At 32.0% G+C, this 17270-nt stretch overlaps 1 protein-coding gene across 24 annotated transcripts in view; it reads right to left on the bottom strand.

The window, feature by feature from the left end:
- LOC106074939 (probable phospholipid-transporting ATPase IA) overlaps positions 1 to 17270 on the bottom strand; it is a 79470-nt gene that overhangs the window by 15595 nt on the left and 46605 nt on the right. For 22 of the 24 annotated variants that reach the window (XR_008779414.1, XR_008779415.1, XM_056038713.1 and 19 more), the window contains 15 exons: positions 17200 to 17264; positions 16952 to 17041; positions 16051 to 16133; positions 15719 to 15824; positions 15229 to 15306; positions 14259 to 14369; positions 12542 to 12616; positions 10430 to 10552; positions 10129 to 10207; positions 9519 to 9580; positions 9370 to 9426; positions 9039 to 9146; positions 8806 to 8894; positions 6093 to 6194; positions 2470 to 2561 (listed from right to left, as the gene is read on the bottom strand). Coding sequence is in view for 22 of the 24 variants with exons in the window: in XM_056038713.1 (XP_055894688.1) it covers positions 2470 to 2561; positions 6093 to 6194; positions 8806 to 8894; positions 9039 to 9146; positions 9370 to 9426; positions 9519 to 9580; positions 10129 to 10207; positions 10430 to 10552; positions 12542 to 12616; positions 14259 to 14369; positions 15229 to 15306; positions 15719 to 15824; positions 16051 to 16133; positions 16952 to 17041; positions 17200 to 17264 (1320 nt within the window). In the remaining 2 variants the exon portion in view is untranslated. Of the gene's footprint in view, positions 1 to 2469; positions 2562 to 2960; positions 5636 to 6092; positions 6195 to 8805; positions 8895 to 9038; positions 9147 to 9369; positions 9427 to 9518; positions 9581 to 10128; positions 10208 to 10429; positions 10553 to 12541; positions 12617 to 13786; positions 13862 to 14258; positions 14370 to 15228; positions 15307 to 15718; positions 15825 to 16050; positions 16134 to 16951; positions 17042 to 17199; positions 17265 to 17270 lie in introns of those variants that run through there. The other 2 variants (XM_056038701.1, XM_056038716.1) reach the window with 2 other exon arrangements.

Genomic DNA, 17270 nt, shown 5'->3' on the forward strand with positions numbered 1-17270 from the left:
CACATAGATCTCCGGTGAAAGTCTGACTGTTTTGGATGCGCAGAAAAATTATGTTGGAAAAACATCAATTACTAAGTTATTATTGCAAATAAAAAAAAAAGAATAATATATATTCATTATCTGTAAATCAAAACATATATCAAAAATGGGCAAAACCATCGGAGTTTCCCTTTAAAGCTTTGATAGCTGGAAGCATATATTGTCAAGTAAAAGGAAGCATTGAAATTGTATTTAAAATGACAACTGTCTCCACTAAATCATTTTTAAAATTTATAGTTAAGCAAGTCACAATGCATGTATCTGTTATTCCTCTTTATTAGCTTTACCAATGTCAACACATATTTAAACAGCTATTAACTTTGTGTAGGGTGAGAAGGGTGATATTGAAAGAAAATGTCATCAGAGAGTAGAACATGAAATATGAGAATCATTTTCATTAGTGACTTGTAAAGAGAAAAAAAAGATTAAAATCCAATCTAAACACACAAACAAAGAATGTACAATTCTCATATGATTTGAAGTAGAGGATTAAAAACAAATTAAAAAAAAAAAAACTTTTATGTCCAAAAGTAGTCTGGCAAATAGAATTTACAATTCTCTACATTTGAAGAACTATGTCCCTGAAGCTACAGATGTCCACTACAGATTGTCTAATGTTTGTACAGATTTAAGTTGAACAGAAGGTTCAGAAGATTTAACAAACTTTGTAACAAGTTTTTTTTTAAAGTGCAATTTAAAAAAAAAAAAGCTTGAAAAAATATGGCTTGGAAAAAATTCTTTTTTTAGTAGGTGCCTAGATGACAAAAGATAACACTGTATGTTGTAAAAAAACAACACACATTTACAATGAATGACTAAATAATTTTTTTTGTCATTGCTAAGAACTTCTCATCCTTCAACAAAGCAAAACATTCTTTTCAAAAGATGTAAAAAAAAACAAAACAAATAAAACAATAAAGCTTATGACACACTAGATTTTGCAAGACATTTATATTGCTTTAATATCTATTGAATAATAGAAATAGAAAATCCCTATGTACAGTTCAAACTCACTGAGAACCTTTTCAAACTCTACAATTAGCTTTCATGGGCTTGAAATGTATATAAAGTAAAGTGGCCACATTAAAGGGAAAAAAAGAATAATAAAAAGCCGCAGGTTAAGAAAAAACAAAACATCTGGCATGCGATAAAAAGTCTTCCCTAGAGAGAAAAAAAAAAAAAAGGCAGATTTTTAAAGTCTTATTCTGAACAGGGAAGCAACAAGAAATAATTGCTAGATGAAATCAAAGGCAGAGGCTGCGGCATGGTGAACACAGCAGAATGAAAGCAGCTGCAGCTATGGATGAACATAGGCACAATGAAAACAAGACAATGTTTAACCAATCAACATACACTTCAAATGTGATGGTGAATAACATCAGTCATTGTTTCTGCAAGGAAAAGAAGATACTTCTATTGTACAGTGCCTCATAGTAGGAAGCAAGAAAGATTGTACATTGCCTCATAGAAGGAAGCTAGAAAGATACTTCTATTGTACATTGCCTCATAGAAGGAAGCTAGAAAGATACTTCTATTGTACAGTGCCTCATAGTAGGGAGCTAGAAAGATACTTTTATTGTACAGTGCCTGATAGAAGGAAGCTAGAAAGAAGATACTTTTAAGCTAAACTCTACCCATAATGGTAGGACTAATTTCTCTAGTCTAGTAGAGAGACACAATAAAGAAAATATGCCTTATTGAAATATAAGAGATCCTGGACAAAATATGGTTTTATAATTAAAAAAAAAAAAAAGTTATATTTAAAACAAAAAAAAAAAATTCATTTGCTTGGTGACTCATATATATTATAAACCTTCACATCACTAGCAATATTCCAACTAACTATATATAATAATAGGCAGTAGAAAACAACTTCATATTTTAGTTGTCAACAATTATTTGCACTAAAGTGACTTTCATCCAATGACTAGAACATAGTACAAAGTAGTCTATAAAAAGAACAAATCTTTTCTATTATCAAGAAAGTGTTTGCTATTACATGTAATTACTGAACTAAGGATCACTGACATAGGACTGAAAGCATTAAGAGATTTATCTCAAGGACATTCTATCAAAAACTATAGGGTTTCCAATCTAACCCAGTTACTGTTGCTATGAAACCTTAATACTAGTTACTCTTATCAAAGCATCTATAAGTAAATGTGTGAATACACTCTAACTTGCAGATATGTCAAAAATATCCTGCCTAACACTTTAAAATGTTTGGCATTTCTACCAAACTTAAAACACATCGATATCGCTGAAATCAACACATTCAATGAATTTATTTTAAAGAGTAAATCAAAACAAATCGTGCTTAAGTCACAAAGAAATCTACATTCAGCACTGTCCACCAACAAGAAATAATCAATACAAAAAAAACAACACAGACTAGTGTTGCCAACTAAAAAACAACAATTCTATACTTACATGCACTGGTCTGTGTTCTTCTACCACCGACTATTCGATCCCCAAGGTTCATTAGATTTCTACTCAAGAGTCGAGCTCTTTCTGATATGGGCCTGTGCAAAACAACACATTCAAGGTTTTAGTTCAACATTGCAATCAAAACATTTTCTTGTCAAATGGTAGTGTGAAAAACAACAACAACAACAAAACTGTCTCATAAGATCAAACAATTGAAAGAAAAGAGAACATCTGAATAATCAATATGAACATACAATAACAAAAGTTGATTCTTTCAAAAGACAAAGTTATAAATTAATTTTTGTAATACTGCTTTTGTCAATATAATTTAATTCGAGAAACGATAACAAACAAAACAAACAAAGCCGCTAAATAGTTATAATTTATAAAGATGTTAGTACTTTGGCCAGAAATTTAACATTAAAAAGAAAACTTCAACAAACTGTTTAATTTCCTCCAGCAAATAATAAGGGAAATTATGGAATAAATCTATCTCATCATAAATCATTTTATTTACTCATCAGTACATTTTTTAATTCAAATCACAGCCATATCATTTTTAAAATAAATCTCAAATGATTTATCTTACTAAATGGAATTGCATCAGCATCCCCATACTCATATCATAGCCCACACTCAGCAATGAAAAGCAATACACTTTATTTTTTGCAATCCTTCATTTTAAAATTATACGGTCATAGTTCAATAAACATACAACAAAAACCTTCGTATTATTCTTTGATTTTGAGAACTTAAGATCCTAAGAAATAAACAAAAAAGCATCTAGATTTATTTAGCTATGGCAGACTATCACCATGTGTCCAAATTATTACACCAGAAGACAAAAAAAAAAAAAAAAAATTTACAATATCAGGAATGTTTAGGGTTACCAAATACAAAAATAACAATAGAAAAAAAATCTAAACTGAAGACTTTTAATTTTTAGGTTCTTGTAGCAACCTAATGTTTCATAAAGACATTCTCTGCTGTATTGGGATGGCTGCCTGGTCGTGCGGTTTGCGCGCTGGACTGTCGTTCGAATTTATCGACGGTCAAGGGTTCAAAGCCTGCCCGCTCCCATCCCCCGTTGTCCTGCGGGAGGTTTGGACTAGGAAGTAAACTATCTTGAACTCAAAAGGAACATCCGAAAAATGTAAAACATTTTACAAAACATTTTACCTTGTCAGATGAAAAAAACTAATAAATTATTTCAATAGCTGTATTAAGAGCACTTTACTTTGGAGCTAAAGTCAACTAACATGATGGGAACATTTTTCTTTTCACTATATGAAAATAAGTTTGGAGGCGCGGTGGCTGAGCAGTAAAGAGCTTGGCTTCCGAACCAGGGGTCTCGGGTTAGAATCCTGGGATTTTTAATTTTGGGGGATCTTTGGGCGCCTCTAAGTCCACCCAGCTCTAATGGGTACCTGACATTAGTTGGGGAAAATAAAAAGGTTGGTCATTGTGCTGGCCACATGACACCCTCGTTAACTGTAGGCCTAAAAAACAGATGACCTTTACATCATCTGACCTATAGACCACTAGGGGAACTTTACTTTACTTTAAATGAAAAGAACAATATTTGGATATTTTGAATTTTAGGTACATTGGCTCAAATTAAAACTCCTTTAAAGTAAATGAAATGTATTCTTTTGGAAACCTTTTTACTGGGACTTGAAAATTCTAAATTTACTTTTGGATACGTTTTTTTAAAACCACTTACACCAGACATGTCAGAAGCGAACACAAAATTTACTAAAATATATGGCAGAGAGAAATGAACATACTCATTCCAGTAGTATACTCTAAGGAGAATAAAATAAACATAGGAAATTAGAAAATAATAATACAAAATAACACTAATTAGAGTGTCTATGTAGATCGCTACAGTGATGGGAATAGATTAGAAAAATTGTTCAGAAGAAATTTTATGAATTCTGAAAATTTTCTGAAAATTCCCACACTAACTTTAATATTTTTTTTATCATCTATTGCAGCTTGGAGACATTATCATCTAAAAATCAGTTGGGATCATTTTTATAAATATATATATATTTCATGAAATGAATACAATTAATATGAACAACTTAGTTTGATTCACTGTTTTTGAAACTGAGCTTTTTATTATCAATACAAAAAACATTAGTAATAAAAAAAAAAAAACCTATGCAAACCAGAGTTTGTCCGACGCTCTTGGTGTACAAAATTTTCAGTTATTAAAAACAAACAACATAAATTTAGGTAGATATTTTTCTTATATTGCTTTGAGAATAAATGAATTCTTAAAGCAACAAAAAAAAATTCCATCAATCAATACAAGAATGACTGAAAACAGAAGGATGAATTTCAATGCTTCACAAAATTACTAAAGGGAAATCTGTGATCTAAACAAGTTTGTGTTTCCTTTCAAAACCTTTTTAACTGTTTGTGGAGCAGGCAAACTGTCGTTTTACAACAGTATTATGTGGCACATTCATTATTCAACTGCTTTGAACCTTATTAACCTATTTCATTAGCTCACTTGAGCTCAACAACAAATTTTGAACAGGAAACCTTAGGATTACCACTCTACTTGCCAGTCAAGCTTGGGACACACTAGGTTTTTGTAACATTTCATCCATATTGTCAGTATATAATCTCAACATGATCTAACTAAATGCTAGGTACTGGAAGAAGAAGGATGGGACTCGAACAGCAAGAACAACTTCTGCTTTTATTTATTTAGAACCTAAAAATGCCTTCCAACAAAATACAATAAATAATGGAAGTCACAACTTTAAGAGATCAATCTTGCGTGACCCCTATCAGTTTTGTTGCTCTGTCAAGCCTTGGGTTTTTAATAATGGCTGTTTTGCTCCCATTAACTGAATAGTTAGTCACATGTTGTGTCTAAACTTGTGACAGGCCCACTGTGCAGACACAGGCAGTGTATTTATGTCAGATTTATTTAAATTCATTAATCAAAATAGTGTACATATGACGAACATACAATAATCAAAAGACAATGGCTTACAGACTATCCATAATCATAGCCAGTACACTTCTAAAACTACATCTAAATAAGGCATGTGTATTAAACCAGGTTCAGTGACGCCAGAGTTCAGCATTATGGTTCAGTGTTCACACCTCACTCGATTTCCTACCAGCCAAATAATCCTGACTTTTGAGACTAAAAAAAAATTAAACATATTATCAAAACAAACTAGAGATGATTGAGGTCATCTTGTTTACAGAGGGCTAGAATACGGAGCAAGACAGGGAATCCCAGCCACTAAGATAAGTTAATGACAAAAGACATTGACAGCATTATTTTAGCACAGTGAAGCCTTGTTGGTAAATGTTCAAAGACAATTATATCCAGCTAGTGGGCAAAAAAAAAATGAATGAGTCCAAGAGAAACGAATGACAGAGTATAGGCTAAAGAAACTGAAAATAGTTGAAGAGAGTTTACTTAAAAAATATACAGTTATCTTGACTTGCTGCACACAAAAATCCACTTTGAGCAGCAAAATTACATTGAAAGAGCAGGAACTTAATTAGTAAAACACAAGGAACAGAAAGAGAAAGACAGGAAAGAATGTGTTTAAAAAAAACAAACTTCTAGCAACATTTTACATGGAACATACCTTAATTTCTTTCTAAGTGTTGATTCAATTTTGATCTCTTTGTGTGCCTTTTCTAGTTCTTGAACAGACTGCCGATGAGTTTTGAAAAATTCTCGACGAATTCTATGAGTAAAATGATAAGCCAAATATTTTAATAAACCATATAATAGTTTTAATTTATTGCTTTAAGACAGTAAATAGGATCTTAAAACTACCAACATGTGGTCCTTCACTTAACTGTTCCCAATTACTTGGTTTCCTGAGGTTTATGCCCCCCCCCCCCCCCCCCCCCAAGCTTTAGATCTAATAAAGTTCAAGATTTTTCTTATCAATCAAGCTTTCACTGTTCTCTTGGAATGGAATGAAAAACCATTTTGAATAAAATTAACTTCTTAAGAGTCTAAATCAACTGAAATATTGATCAACTTGAGGCATATTACAAGCCCAAAACAACTGTATCCATGCCTGGTTAATGTTACTTTCAAAATTTCACACAATTTTCACATAAATCCACACCAGTTTTCATGGGAGCAGACATTTGTAATGGTTTAATTTAACTAGTTTAATTATGATTGGTTGGTAATTTTAAAATTCTGCAATTTTTTTCAAGGTACAGCAGCATAAAGCCATTCTGGAAATGACCAAAACATCTGTACAGTTAGGTGAGTTAACAATAAAAGTGTCAACAAGAAGTAGTTTATCGATATGAACTTTAGAGTGAAAATCCCTAACACATTTCATTCTTCTTCTTCTTCTAGCCAGCTTTTTGCTGCTGAGCTGTCAGCTCTTTTGCAGATAGTGCCAAGGAAAAATAGTATGCAGTTTTCTTCAGTTGTTCAGGACTGCCGTACAGGGTGTTGATTATGTTGGGCTGGAGTGGTAGTAGGGTCTGCCTAAGGTGGATTAGGAAGGGGCATTCAAAAAGGATATGGTTTACAGTTTCATAAGGGTCTACAAAGGGGGAGTTGTGTGGGATTTATTTTATTGAGATGGTAATTTAACAGAGGTGTGTGTCCTGTCCTTAGTTGGAAGATTGTAGATTGTTCTTTGCGGGGGAGGAAGTTAATACTGACCAGTTTGTTAGGCATGTTCATTTCTTTGTATGTGGCTCTGCCTGTGTTTCCTGTTGCCCATTGGTTGATCCACTCCTCTTTGTGGTTGTTGATTAACATTGACCTTAGGGTGAGGTAGTTAACAGGTCTATTTGGTTGTTCCATAGATGATCCTGCCTTTGAAAGCTTATCTGCCCTTTCATTTCCCATGACGCCATTGTGTCCAGGGATCCACTGTAATGTCATGTTGATGTTTAATTTTGTCATTATCTGGTGTATTATCACTATTAGTGTTGTCAAATCTCTTGGGCTTTTTGAGGTGCTGCTGTTAAGTGCTTGAAGAGTGGATTGGGAGTCTGTAAAGACAATATCTGATGGTGGTTGTATCCATTGATATAATTTGTTTTCAACTGTCTGCAAAGCTATGGTAATTGCCTCAATTTCGGCTTGGAAGTTTTAGCAGTAGTCGCCACAGGGTGCACTTATTTCAAAGTGTTTATTTTTGGGAAAGACCAGGAAGGCACCAAGACCAGCATTGATGGTGGCTTTGAAGGCTGATCCGTCGGTGTATACATGGATGGCTGTTTTTGGATAGCTTTCAATTGTTTCGAGCGTGCCTACATTGAGCTCAAGTGGATTTGATTCTTTTGTTAGAGTGTTATTTATTAAGTGTGTTTTAATGGTTGGTTGTTTGTAGTTAAGTCCAGGAGTTATGTTTGAGAATCTGGTAATTTTGTCTCTGTTATTGGGTAGATGGTGTTTTAGGGCTAGTTCATCAGTAAGTTGGATGAGAGTTCTTTGCTTTTTTTGCTTGTTTTTCTTATTTCTCTGTGTTATTAATTTATTAGGATGATCATCCTCCAACCTTCTGTATCTCTCAATAGCTTCAAATGGTGCTCTGTTGCGCCTTAAATTAAGAGGTTCAATATTGGAGTCTATTTCACTGGCTGCTGTGGGAGTAGTTCTCATACCTCCACTGATTAGACGCAAGGCTTGGTTTTGGATTGTGTCTAAAGATGCATGATAGGTTTTGTTGGCGGCTACTAGTATGGAGAGACAGTTATCCATGACAGACCTGACGTATCCAGTGTATAACTGTCTTAAAGTTTTCTTTTCAGCTCCCCAGGATGTTCCTGCTAGGTGTTTTATTATGTTTAATCTTTGTGATGCCTTTTCTTTTAAATCTGCCATTAAGTGTTTTAGGGACAGTCTTTGGTCTAATTTTACACCAAGATACGTTGGATTTTCTTTATTTATTGGCTGTGAGTCTATTTTTAAGATGTAGTTTCTTTGTGCTATTTCATTTCATAAAATGCCTCAGTTAGTTGTTCTTGTATTGTCACTTCTGCATAATATTTAACTAGTTAAATTGATGTATGTTTTTTTTTTTTTTTTTGTAGCTTTTCTTTTTTGTTTATAATTTACAAGTAATAAGCAAAATATGTATTCTGAATAGTTGAATTGCTTGTCTAAAAATCCATTAGGATAATTTACAAAAATGTATATAGATGAATATTAATATTTCATGAAATGAATACAATTATATGAACAATTTAGTTTGATTCACTGTCATTGAATCTGTGATTTTTAACATCAAAACAAAAAAAACAACATTAGTAATAATGGCTAACATTAAAGAAATAAATCCCTAAAGATAGATTCTATCCCATATTTTTACTTACACTTTCCAGACTATATCCCTAAGTAATGCAGTAAATGGAATGAGGAGAAGACCAAACCAAAACAAAGAGCAGCTCAGAACATAGCGATCCTGAGGAATAGAATAAATGCAATCCTTTTTACAACACCTCACATTTCTGGTCAAATTAGAGAAACAAACATGGAAGTGATGGCTACTTTGAAAATTAGAGAACAAAAAAATCACCTATTTCAAGAAGAATTGTTTTGAACTTACCATTCCTGTCATTTCGGCTGAGAAACCAATCAGCTCATAGACATGGCTGTAGACCACGAGGAACATAAACCAACAAACTATACTGCCCCATATAGCCAGGTGAGTTAACTGAAAGAATGTATGTATGATACATGGCACAAAACTAATTGCACTATCCATGTTAAGTTATCTAAAAAAGAAATCAAATTATAACAAAATAGTTGATTCCTTTTTTTCTCAAATTAAAAAACTTTACTTTTACAATGTTTTGACAGTTAACGTTTATGTAATAGATTTCAAATACAATCAAAGATTTTATTGTCTACTTCAGTCAATGACAAGATATACATACCCATGTCCAGGCTACTATTTCCAATCCTGCTTTAAAGCTGACTGTTATAACCACATACTGAAATAGGCATGAACCATTATTGGGTAGTAAGTGTTCGATGTGTTCAAAAGTAAACAACTGACATAGAGCAAAAGGTTTGGTTCACTTACTGTATAGACAAAATTTCCTAAGAAAAGATAATCGCCTACTTTGCCATCTGGGAATGCAACATCTGTCATAAAAAGAAATTTAAGCCAATGATTAAAAAGTTATTTATAAACAAAATGAATCCAAAAGTTCACAAATTTAATTGATGTTTTCTAAATGTGTCTTCATTAACAGAAAATAAAAAAAAGTAGAGATCTGCAGAAGTAGTTCTTGTAACAAATTTCTCTTTTCACTTTTATTTTGTTGCATTGCTCTGAAAGTAAGCACAATTCTTTAGGGGGCGGGAGTAGCAAAGCTTCAGATTTAAAATTTATAGCACTAGGGTTCATATACTGATGTAAATAATGGGATGAATTTCTACTGCTCCAACACAAGTTATAAGCTCTAAAAAAAAAACAACCTAGACTAGTGATCAAAACCCAAGATAGGAAGTTATACTACATGAAACTTGTTTTTACTAACTCATTCTCTAAAATTTAAAATGTAAAGTACACATTTGCAAAAGATATAGCGTAGAAAGCAATTATTTAAAAACAAAACAAAAAACACAGGCTTAACAAACGAGATTCTTTTTTTTTTGTTGTTTATTTGCACCAAACAGACTGCACTTACCATATCTTAATGTGGCCACTGTCATCCAAAATAAAACTATAGCATGAAATATGGCATTAGTAATCCACACCCAGAATGTCTAGCAAAGAAACACAAGAGTTAAGAGTCAGTATTTACTTAACCATTTCACAAAGAACAAGATACCAAAATTATTAGGTCAAATTCTTTTTCTTCCCTATTTCTACTCTGTCAGCCTGAAAGCAAGTTACATATTCAGGCACCATCTGTTTTAAATAGGCTTCTTGAATACCAGCAAGATACAAAATAGTTAAAAAATAAAAAAAGAACTATATTAGCTCACCACAACATTAAAGAGATTGCCAGTTTGAGAATCTTTATATAAAATTGGATTTTTCATCATTGTCTCTGCTGAACAGAATCTATCAAACAGACCCATGGCAATGGGCGGTGCTGCTGTAAATATCTGACAAACACAAAGGGATTAGTCAAACAGGAGAAGAAATACATATTCTGTAAATATAGCAAAACACATTTCAAAATAGTTATGGACAATTTGATCAATGGTCAAAATTTTACAAATAATTATTTAAGAGATATTACTTGAACTAATGATCACACTTAAACCTTGACATCCATCAAGATGAAATATTGTTTGTTCTGAATCATTCTCAAATCATGATACACAATACCTAAGGCTAAGGAAATTTATGAATCAGCACAATTGGATAGATATGTACAGGATCAAAGCATGTCCCTAAAGTAAACATGATATTTTTAGACTTTAATTTCAGGAAAGTTAAGTAAATAAATAAATAAGAGGCTATATATATTATACGTTTTCTCCATACATCCTCACCTTAGTAATAACAATGTTCACCAAAAATATATAAAAGTAAAAAAAAAATATTCTTGTAAATAAATTAATAGATCTACATATTCTACACTTTTTCACATCACAAAATGTTCAAAGATATTGTAAAATGTCTTGGTAAGCTGTTTAGTGGCCAAACTTTGTCCAACTATATATATATTGTTGTAATTTTAAAAATCTGCTTTTTTTTTTTTTAACTAAATGTCTAGCACACTAGCTTATGATTTCATCATATAATCAGCTCCCTTTATTTGTGCTATACACAGAATTAGACAGAAGCTCAAATTTTTGCTTAACATTTCTAGAATAAATCAAGTCTGAATTCAGAAGTACTTCATTGCATTTGCTAGTTTAGATTATACTTATTTAAAGCTTTTCTTTTTTAAACACACTCACTCAAAATGAATCTCAGTGTTTAAATAAAAGCAATGTATAGAGAAAAAATAAGAAAGATTGAGGCATATTCAGTTTTAATAAAACATGAAAACAAAGAAGAAAAAAAAACATGCTGCCATACGTTCTTTTTTTTTTTTTTTTCCAATACTAGAATTGCATTAAAAATAACAAACCTAGACTAGGTAAAGCAGACTATTTAAGCAGAAGTGAAAGTAGCTATATTGATGACTTCAATTTTTTTTATATTTTAAATTTCAACACCATATAAAAATATTCAATATAGTTTTAAGAATATAAAAAGATCTGATGAGTTTTAATAAATGTTATTGACATAATACATTTTAACGGAACCGATACAAAAGTTTTTGTCTGTAGTTACATTTCAATAATTAACTATTCAAATAATCAAAATTATTCACCCCAAAGCCTGAGCACTCTTACTTCTGCTTCACAAGCAGACACAAAAAGAACACATTAAAATATGGATAGCATTTACTTGTACATAAAACTGGCTTCAATTATACTGGTGTTAAAATTCTAGAATTCAGTTTCAACACTATTTAAATACATTTTTCACTACATAGTTTTAGGCATGCCTGGTTCTAAATGAGGTCAATGCATGCACAGTAAATCAAAGCAGATGAGTCTAACATGCTACAGTACAAAAACAAAATGTGTGTTTAAAACATAGTTGTTAGTGCATTTGTCCCATTAACTTGGTAGAATCCTGTTAAATCTAATGGCAAATCTAAGATAAACTCCAAATGAAAAGAATATGTGTAAGATTGATATTGAGGACTGAAAGGAGTTCAGACAGAGCACAAAGATTAGCATGTGAGTGGTAACAGTGTTCATGTATCTATATCAACAGCTGTCAGTTACTGTCATTCCAATAAAAGAGATTCATAGTTTACAAAAAGATAACTCTAGCCCAACAAACAAACCAGAAGTGTAGAATTAGTATTATTTATTATCAGTGCACCTTCATGCTACTGTTCCATTCACATGTGTAGGGTTGGTATGCAATGCAGTGTGTCTAATGTAGTCAAATGCTTCAGCAACAGTTTGTGTTTCTACCAGTTCATGTTCCTATGAGTTCATGAATATATCACAAGCAAGTAGTGCAAGTCGAGTGGTGGGAGAGGGTTAATGATAATGGAAGATAAATGACAGATCAATACCTACCACATTATAAAGACCTAGAGTCCATCTTTCAAATAGAATTTGACCAGAATACCCGTTACTTAGCTGGAACCAAAACTGTTCTCAAAAGGAGCATAGAAAAAAAGACAAATGTAAAAAAAAAAATGAAACAAAACAAAATGTGTAAGTGCAAAATCATTTCAGTTAGTCCAACCTGAAAACAAAACAAAGATATTTAACAGTTGTCAAAGCTTACTGAGCTAAAACAAAATCCAAGGATGCCTGCGACTACAGGAGGCAAAGTAATCACATTGTGACACTGAACTACAACATAAATGTTGTTGAAAAATACTTGATAAATGTCACCATGTTAATTTAAAGGAGATAATAAATCTACAACTAGAGACTCTCTTTCAGCAAGTTAACACTATCTGATTAATTCACTTCACAAAAACTATGTAATACCTGGATACAAATGTTGTAGATGAAAATCACAAAATTATTCTCAGTGGCCAACACTTCCATTCATAAGTGTGTGCACCAAAAGTTATATTTGCTAATGGGGCACAATTCCCCAGACACCTCAAAGTTTATCCAGAAAACAAATGGCATGAAAAGTCTGATTCAATGAAATACAAGTTTTCAAAGCCAACACAGAATTCAGCAATGTATTCAGCAACCATGAAATGTATCAACTTTGGCTAAACCTAAGTTTGTAAAACTAGGCTCAGATAAAAACACAAATCAGTTTATTTAAACTGAGACAATGGGACAGTTTTTCTTAACAGTACAAAATGATACGGTTCTGCAAAGAATGATGAAAAATGAAAACTTGTTGAAAAATAAAAAAAGACATTTAATAATATCATGCCAAATGTTGTGTGCTGAATTTAAAATGACATCATCTGAAAGCAAAGAAAAATAGAAACTAAAGAGTGGTGACAATAACAAAACAGTCATGCTCATAATACACACACAAAACAAAAAAACATCTAAGATTTCTCTCTGAAACAATGAAAATTCACTTCTATTCAATGCTAAATCAATGAAAGCTCTTTGTTACTGCTAACACTCTGGTTTGGTTTCTAACAAAAAGGATTCAGAAATAACAAAATAGAAGTGAATGCTAACGTGAAATTGTTAAAACATGTTAAAATAATCAAAACCAAAATATGGCTACATGTCTACGGACACTGACAAGTCATTTCAAAACTTGTCTAAAGGAAATGAAGTATAGAACATTGATGACAAAAAACTGTAATGGGCCCAGGCAAGAGGGCCACATACCACATTGTACAATCCTAGAGACCATTTCTCAAAAAGTGCCTGACCAGAAAATCCATTTTCTACTGTAAACCAGAACTGAAATACACATTTATTTTTAGAACAAGATCCATAGCGACTGTGTTTTTTTTACAATTCCTAATCTGGATGTTAAAGAATGAAGGAAAGATTTGGCAAAGGTTTAAAAATAAAATAAAAATGAATGATTAAAAATAAAATGAACTTTGCTAATTTAAAAAACTTGGGTTGGGTGTCTGAAAAAGATTAAGCTTCAACTATAAGTCATGTAAGTGCCTGACTTGAATGATGTCTACTTTCAATGCTGATAATGTTTAACTTAACATTGAAAAGAAACTTGCAAACTGCAATGGCCATTTCAATCAAACAACTTTTTCAATAAGATTCCCACCTTTGGTTTTTATTACATTTTTTTTAATGTATGTTAAACATAACATATAAGTGTTTCGATGCTTACCTGTATCACATATAAGCATATATTCTTGTAGAAACAATATAAAATAAGTTTACACACTCGACTATAACTCCAAGCACCATGTACAAGTAGCAACTTCTGAAGAAAGCGAAACTGGAATGTACAAACAATAGGCATTCAATAGCTATTCTGATGAACAAATAATTGAATGGGTAACTAGATAATACTTTTTGATTCAAATAACACTATTACAATCAAATTAAATTGAGTATTAATTGCATGGTATGTGTTTGAAAGCTCACTAACTAACCATCAGACAAGTATTTAACAAAATAGCATCCAAAGGCATACTGAATGGACAAGGCTTGGGTGTTTTAAGGGTTTTATAGCAATATGAAATCAAGCAGTGTCCTGATATCAGTTGGGATTCAAATTTTAACAAAGACAAAAATTGTATGTTAGAATTGCTATTAGTTTAAAAAATACAAAAAAAATAAATATGAGATGTATTTCTTCACAAAAAGTTCAAGAATGATCTTTTTTGAGTACAGGTGCCAGAAGTTCTAATTTATTTTTGGACTTGATAAAGTGCTTGTTTCCGTACAAAACAAGTTGCAGCCTGGTCATGTGCTATGGAGTTTCTTCTCTCTTAATGGTCCTGGAATTTGAACTCCTGCCTGCCACCATCCTCCCACCATCTTATGGGAGAATTGGGCTAGGATGTAATAATCTTCAATTCTGAAGGAACATGTAAAACAAAACATGTGGCTTTTCTGGGATTTTTATGCAAGATTCCTTCAAATATACCTAGAGTATCAAAAGTGCTCCTACACCAACTGAACCTGCCTTAAAAAATGAAATCCCCTCAACAAAAAGGGTCTACATAGTGATTCCAACTTTGGTAAACACAAAACTAGACATTAACAAAAAGAGTGTAACAATATGAACTTAAGACACTTATCATTTGAATTTGAGACACTTATTACTTCTATTTTCAGCGAATGAACTATACCTGAGCTATGGAGTAGTCAGAAGCGCATGCTGCCTGAAGACCCTCTTCACCACTAATGCCAACGCCTACATGAGCAGCCTGGAATATCAAAAAAGAATGATAGGATAATATTTCCTAATAAAAAGGTAAAAGTTTTGATATGACCTTTTCTAAAAGAATTTAGTAAAGCCTTTTCTTCCTTCAAACGTTTGAAACAATGAATGATACTAAACACTAAACAAAATGAAAATGTTTTGACATGACCTTTTCTAAAAGAATTTAGTAAAGCCTCCAAAAAACGTGTAGAAAAAAGAAAATGATTAAGTTTTGACATGACCTTTTCGGAAAAAAAGAGAGCATGGACTAAAGCCTTTAAAAGCACACAAAAAAAAAAAGAAAAATTACTATGTAACTCAAAGACTTCAGCAATCACTGTTAAACAAGAAAAGCATTGAAAATTTCTTGAAGGTTTTCATCACAATTCTAAATGTATTAAAGTAAACTGTACTACCTGAATCATTCCAACATCATTTGCACCATCTCCTATGGCCAGGGTGATGGCATTTTGAGAGACTTTAACAAGTTCAACTAATTCAGCCTTCTGGAGTGGGGAAACCCTGAATACAAAGTGTATATAATAGTAGATTTCTTGGCTCAAATCACTAGTATGTATTACACAAATGACCTACTCACTAATTAAGTGATTTAACAGATAATTTACTGTATTTCAAACAGCAATCCATAAAATAAATTACTACCACATATTTAGTTTTAGCTTCTTGACCAAATTAGGACTCATAAATGTAATAACAATTTACAAAGTAAAGTACTACACTAATTTACCGACAACAAATGACAGCTCTGCAACTGAGAGCAATATCCAAGAAATCTTGTTTACAATCACAAGTGAGGGCATACTTTAAGCTCTAGGCAACAACAAAAAGAGAAAGACAAAAGAAGTTAAGTTCTAAATGAATTAAATATGTCATGAAACCATTAAAACTAGATTCAAGTTATCTGTTAAAAAGGCTATTGTTTTTTTTTTTTAATTCTTCTATTCAGCTTGCAAACTCTTCTGGAAACTGATGTCGAAAATGGCTCTAATGATTTTCCTTGAAATTTGACAATTTCTGTATATATTTGGAGAAGCTAACTGGCCACACAGGGAAAACTGGTTTAAATGTTATGCTTTTTCTGAATATAATGATGTGAAAATTAAATTTGGTCTGGAGTTAAAGACATTCTATATCTTCAAACCATGTCAGCTAGTATTCCTGCACATATTCATGATTAAAAAGTTGAAAAATAAATAAACGTTCATTTACGCATCGTCTTCTACTTTGGATCTATAGGCCTATCATTAGAATTTTATATACTTTTGAGTAGATTTAGACATTCCATTAACCAGGACTTTGGAGGTGGGGTGGGAAGGTGGGGAGTTCTATTTTTTCTTTAATCTATCATTATCTTCTTATTCATGACTTATTAAGAGCAAAATAATCACTCTTATAAAGGTTGGTCAGCTGTATAAATAAGAGGAATTATGTTTAAAAAAAAAAAAAAAAAAAACGCTACTTGTTTACAAATAAAAAACATGGTAAACAGTGGACATCAACATCATCTTTAACAATTGGTCTGCCATGAGGACATTCAAGACAGAAAAAAACAAACAAAACAATGATCTTTCAATTGATCTCCATCAGTAAAAAACAATTTAAGTACTAACTACCACAAAGACACTTACTTGGCCATCAATAATAAGACCAACATAATTTTCTTTGCCAAGCATTTCACCAAACTGAGCTTTGTGACGCACTAAAGCATCTCTGGTTGTCTGATAAGGAACAAAATTCACATTTACAAAATACCAAATTTATTTACTGAACCAATAAATGTTTTAAAGACAGTGTAATCTTTATTTAAAAAGGCAATACCAAGCTATAAACAGATTAAACTGTTGTTTTAAAGAAAGCTATATATTTTAATACTCACATCTAAAGAATTTTCATTAATAATGACTAAATCCATGCTATGGTTGAGTAATTTGCAAGAATAACCTTAAG

This window comes from Biomphalaria glabrata, chromosome 8 (assembly GCF_947242115.1).
Source record: "Biomphalaria glabrata chromosome 8, xgBioGlab47.1, whole genome shotgun sequence".
Taxonomy (NCBI): Eukaryota; Metazoa; Mollusca; class Gastropoda; family Planorbidae; genus Biomphalaria; species Biomphalaria glabrata.